This window comes from Morone saxatilis, unplaced genomic scaffold (genome assembly GCF_004916995.1).
Source record: "Morone saxatilis isolate NCDOM2014 unplaced genomic scaffold, NCSU_SB_2.0 Contig19, whole genome shotgun sequence".
In the NCBI taxonomy this organism is placed as follows: Eukaryota; Metazoa; Chordata; class Actinopteri; family Moronidae; genus Morone; species Morone saxatilis.
The window spans coordinates 7,988,604-7,993,807 of NW_023339751.1; the positions used below are offsets into that span (position 1 = coordinate 7,988,604).

Here is a 5,204-nt window from a genome sequence, read left to right on the forward strand (position 1 = left end):
AGATTACAACCCCCTCGCCTCACCTTTCCCTTCCAGTCCTGTAGGAGAAACTGCGTAAATAGCAAAAAACGTGAAAAGGCCCTATATAGAGCCAATGTCTAGCGCTGTCTAAAAGTAACAAAATGCAATACCTGTGCAAATTCCACAAAAAACTGAGAAAACTCTACTCCAACCTGCTGTGGAAGATCCTGAAAAGCTGGTAAAAGCTCTAGAAAAAGCTAGTAAGTGGACCTTGAGTTAAGATCTTTTCTGAAACTACTCCAAGGTCAAGATGTTTTTACACTAAATTAGGAATAAGTTATAAATATTCTGTCATAAGATTACTCCCACCGTTGTTTATCAGACAAGAAAAAACCCTGAGAAAACATCATAATTCAATGGCAAATGAATAGTTACCATAGAAATTAAACACTGTCTGTCTGTCTATCTACTTATTGATCTGTCATCTTACATATTAAATCTATTTTATCTAAGCCATCTGGAACGTAGTACATACTATATGCACACATCCAGGCTGTGTAAACATTTACATCCATATGCAGACAGGTGTGAGTAGAAGCTATATGTATGTAGCAGAGGGGTGTGGTTGTAGAGGCCAAATGGTCCAGTGGGACGTTCTCTTGCTTGTATCCTTCCCTGTTCCTCCATATCCCTTTCTCCTCCCAATCCTCTCACTCTTTGTCTCAAAATCTCTGCCATAATCTCTCTCCTTTCTCTTGGCTCCTGTGCTTCACATTCTCACATCAACAGCTCCACCAACAGGTGGAAAAATGTCCACCTCAGGTTTACGCTCCACGTTTCCATCAGTTCAAGGCGCTCTCTGCGTTTCCCCCCTGACAGTGAAACGCACACCCCGTATTTTCAAGGTCTATGTGTTAAATTTCCCGTTAACTGAGAGCTGCTTTCATGTGAGCTGTTCAGGTGGTGGTGGTGGTGGTGGTGGTGGTGGGGGTTATTTATTGTCATTCAACACACAGCAATGCTGAATCAACAGAGTCACAGGATAAGAGTAAGGACACTGCACGTTGGCACAGAGCTGGTCTCATCATCGCCTGCATATAAGTCAACTAACATATGCAGGAAATGCTCAGTAGATCATCTTCTCAACAGGATATTTTATACTTTATATCTTCATACTGCCTTTCATCTTCAAGTACTTGTATGTATTCAGCACACACGATGACACAATTAAACTTCCAAATCCATCCACTGGGAGGCAGAGATGAGGCAACATACCTTTTCTACATGATCTGGGAACCTCTCAAGCATTCCAACTCAAAAAGAGCAAAATGCTTCAGGCAAGCTGTGTTCTGTGTTCAGTCACAGCTTTATGATATGGTGATAAGGTTAAGTTTAGCACGGCATTGAGGAAAGTGTGATTCACCCGTGAAAACTGTACAACAGAAGTACATTTGCAACTTAAAGATCTATATTTACATTAATCAGACCCTGCCATTGGAACTTCACACATATTTTTATACTGGTTAATACTGGTTATATTGTACTATATTAACCTCCAGATTATATATTTTACCATTCATTAACCTAAGCTTTCCCATTTTAACTGTATGTGTGAAAAAATTATCTGATTGCACAAATTGTATGCATATTTCCACAACATGTAGCCTATTTGGTATTTCATAGCATAAATATTGCTAGTAATGATTCCTGCATAGTAAAATTATAGCTCACATAATTGAAACTGAGTGAATGTAAAATGTATAATAATATACGATTCAGCAGTGTGTATTTGCAAAGCATGGTAGAAAAGAGTTTAAAATGATTTAAAAAATAAGAATAATAATAACATTTTATAATATATTACAACTGTTGTTTAATTAAAAAAACAATTACTTCTACAGCCATAACTCCAGAGTTTCACTCGTTTCATTTGTTGTTTCTGCTCCAGGTATCAAACCTCTTGTCGTTGCCTCATGTGGCCACCAGGGGGCGCTGCTGTTGTTTCAGCCCGACGCAAGGGCGGAACACGACGTGGCAAGTAAACAGTTCACTTCCTGTGTTTTGTGCCGTATTGACATCCTTCTCACACGGCAGTAGCTCACGTCTGTCAAACCAGGACTTCCTCGGACTTTGTAATAGTAGCTTTGAAGTCGTTGTTGGTCTTACATGAGCAGCGGACTGTAGGAGCTCAGCAGCCGGACAGGAGAGATGATGGCTGGGCTGCTGATGGTGTTTCTCGGGGGGTTGCTGGAGGTCTGCAGCGGCGTCTCAGCAAACAGAGGCGGTTATCCCTCCTTTACAGACGAAATACCTTTCAAAATCACCTGGCCGGGCTCTGAATTCACGCTGGTATGCCTCCTTTTTTTATTAACACTGTTTGTTTGTTTAGACACAAATGTTCTATAAGAGGTGAGAGAGATGTTAGTCACCTGTACGCTAGTTTCCTCTTTCTTTCGTACTCCACGCTGCTGTTAGTGTCACAGATGTGTTTGCTGTTGATTTCAGTCAACTTCAGGAGTACTGTACAAGGAAGATGACTTTGTTATCATGACAACGACAGAGAAAGAGAAGTATAAATGTCTCCTGCCTTCCCTGACAACTGGAGACGAGGTAAGCAGGATTAACACTTTCTTATTAACACATTACAGGTTTTATGACCCAAGTTATTTATATATCAGGCAGAACAGCTCAATTTTGGCCCACTGGGTTAATGCAAGGCACTTTCTCCCTAGTGTACATACTGTTCTCCATTTTCCTCAGGTGCACTTATTCCAATGAATGGTTTTCTTGATAGAAGCATGTTTTTCCAGGAGAGATCAGACCGGTTTTAATTAGATCCCTAGTTTGACAATACTGCATTAACCGGCTCCTTCGTTTGAGTCTAGCAACAATTTTGTGATCCCCATGTTTTTGTATTGCTGTTGTGTTCACTGACACAGCTCCCTTACCCTGCCTTATGTCTCTCACTTATCTTAGGATGATGATAAGGAGTACAGTGGGCCCACTCCAGGTGAACTGCTAGAGCCACTTTTCAAACGAAGCAGCTGTTCCTACAGGGTGAGAGTTTCATTTTCATCTCATTTCCCTCCTTCTCTCAGTGCAAAGACCGAAACTGACAGCGGTCGCGCTACGTTAGTGGAGCGCGACTAAAAACGTAATGCTGTTTTTCTGCTGTAATGCTGAGGGGGTTTGCTGACTTGTACTCTAAACTTGCTCTTGGCTTGTCGACATTGCAGATCGAGTCATACTGGACATATGAAGTATGCCATGGAAAGCATATAAGGCAGTATCATGAAGAGAAGGAGACTGGTCAGGTAAGTGTTTTGAGTGGCTGAAATCTTTTTCAGATGACACAAATGAGACGCCAGCGTTTAGTAGAGTGTGTACTGAAGGTAATCGTGTGTTTCAGAAGATCAGTGTTCAGGAGTACTTCCTGGGGAATATGGCACAGAAGAGCCAGTCGGCAGAGGCAGGTCAGTGTCTTTTGTACGTTTAATTGTTTTGATATATTCTGTTTTTATTATTTTGAATACTAGTTTTTTAGTTTTTCCTTATTGTGCTAAAGGTAGACATTTATTTTTTCAGATAACGCTGAAGAGGCAGAAAATGTCAAACCCGCACCTGAAACAGAAGTAAGTATTATAATGAAACTTCAATAACCAACCAAATTTGCCAGGATCGATTCTCACACTTGACGTCTTTTTTTTCTGTTTCTGTCACTCTTTCCGCTGGTGTCCAGGTGCCCTCGAAGAATATAGAAGGTCAGCTGACTCCCTACTTCTCATTGGAGATGGGAAATGGGACCCCTTGTGTGCTGAAACAGAACGAGGCTCGCTCCACGTCTGTGCTGTACGTCTGTCATCCAGAGGCCAAGCATGAGATCTTGTCTGTCGCCGAGGTCACCACCTGTGAATATGAGGTGGTGGTGTTGACACCCCTGCTTTGTTCACACCCAAAATACAGGTAGATCTGTCACAGTGACTACATTTAATATTGTACTCAAAGGAATACACCTCAGTAGTAGAAGAAAGTTAGAGATTCTGAAATGCTTTATATATATATATATTCCTTTCAGGTTCAAGTCTTCCCCGGTGAACGCCATCTTCTGCCAAGCTCTGTCAGGCTCCCCTCAGCGGCCTCAGCGGCTCGCTCAATGGGACAAGGAGCAAGAGGAGCAGCTTAAACCGCCTTTCAGTGCCACGGTCGGGGCCAGAGAGGTAAGACAGGCACAAAAAGAGGACAGAGAGGAAAATGTACGTGTTCCGACGACGCCTGGCTCACATACTGTATATCTGACACGTTACAGGAGGAGGCGCCACCAGTGAGAGAGGAGGCCTTCACCTCCACTCACAAACCCATGACCGTCGGAGGCCAGACTCAGGTCACTGTCGGCACCACACACATCTCTCGTCTGACAGATGACCAGCTGATCAAGGAGTTCCTCAGCGGCTCGTACTGTCTGCACGGGGTGAGGCGTGTTCATCTATGGCACCTGAGCAGTGTTTAATCAACTATTTAATGATGTGTAATCATCTTAATGTGCGTGTTTCAGGGGGTCGGGTGGTGGAAATATGAATTCTGTTACGGAAAGCATGTCCATCAGTACCACGAGGTAAGGGTCCCTCCGCTGGGTAATTAATGTGGAATATCTGAAACAAAATCAAATGTACTTCTAGTATCAGTTTAAGCTGTTACTATTGGTTGTAGGGCTGCAATTAACAATTATTTTCTTGCTTAAAGCTGCAGTTGGTAACTTTTACAGAAAGTTTACTTTTTGTTATATTTGAAGAAACTTTCACTTTATACTGACTGTAGTACATGAGACAGACACTCTGAAGAAAGAAAACAAGAGTTCCTCTGGCTCATCCGAGTGCTCCCAATGGCAATTTGCAAGAATCCACCCCATCTGAATGAAAGTAACCAATCAGAGCCAAGAAAGATAGTGAGTTGATAGTCAAATACCAACACTTTGGGAATGAGACACAACAATAAACTAGCTTTCTTGGCTCTGATTCTTTTTAAATGCCATTAGCCAGTAGGAGCCGAAGAAGCTGTTTTTTTTTTGTTTTTTTTTGCAGATTATCTGTCCCAGGATATATTGAAACTTTTTTTTTTAAAGTTATCTACAGCAGCTTTAATGGTTTGGTCTATATAAATTGTCAAAAACTACTGAAAAATACCACATCACAGTTTCCTGAAGACTAAGGTGCTGTCTTTGAATCGCCTCTTTTGTCTGACAAACA

General features: G+C 41.9%; 1 protein-coding gene across 1 annotated transcript in view; it reads left to right on the forward strand.

The window, feature by feature from the left end:
* The first annotated feature begins 2,003 nt into the window (after positions 1 to 2,003).
* erlec1 (endoplasmic reticulum lectin 1) overlaps positions 2,004 to 5,204 on the forward strand; it is a 5,893-nt gene continuing 2,692 nt past the window's right edge. The window contains exons 1-10 of the mRNA XM_035663902.1: positions 2,004 to 2,310; positions 2,467 to 2,571; positions 2,938 to 3,018; positions 3,198 to 3,275; positions 3,371 to 3,434; positions 3,547 to 3,593; positions 3,701 to 3,924; positions 4,037 to 4,178; positions 4,268 to 4,429; positions 4,514 to 4,573. Coding sequence (XP_035519795.1) covers positions 2,170 to 2,310; positions 2,467 to 2,571; positions 2,938 to 3,018; positions 3,198 to 3,275; positions 3,371 to 3,434; positions 3,547 to 3,593; positions 3,701 to 3,924; positions 4,037 to 4,178; positions 4,268 to 4,429; positions 4,514 to 4,573 — 1,104 coding nt within the window. The 5' untranslated portion in view covers positions 2,004 to 2,169. The remainder of the gene's footprint in view (positions 2,311 to 2,466; positions 2,572 to 2,937; positions 3,019 to 3,197; positions 3,276 to 3,370; positions 3,435 to 3,546; positions 3,594 to 3,700; positions 3,925 to 4,036; positions 4,179 to 4,267; positions 4,430 to 4,513; positions 4,574 to 5,204) is intronic.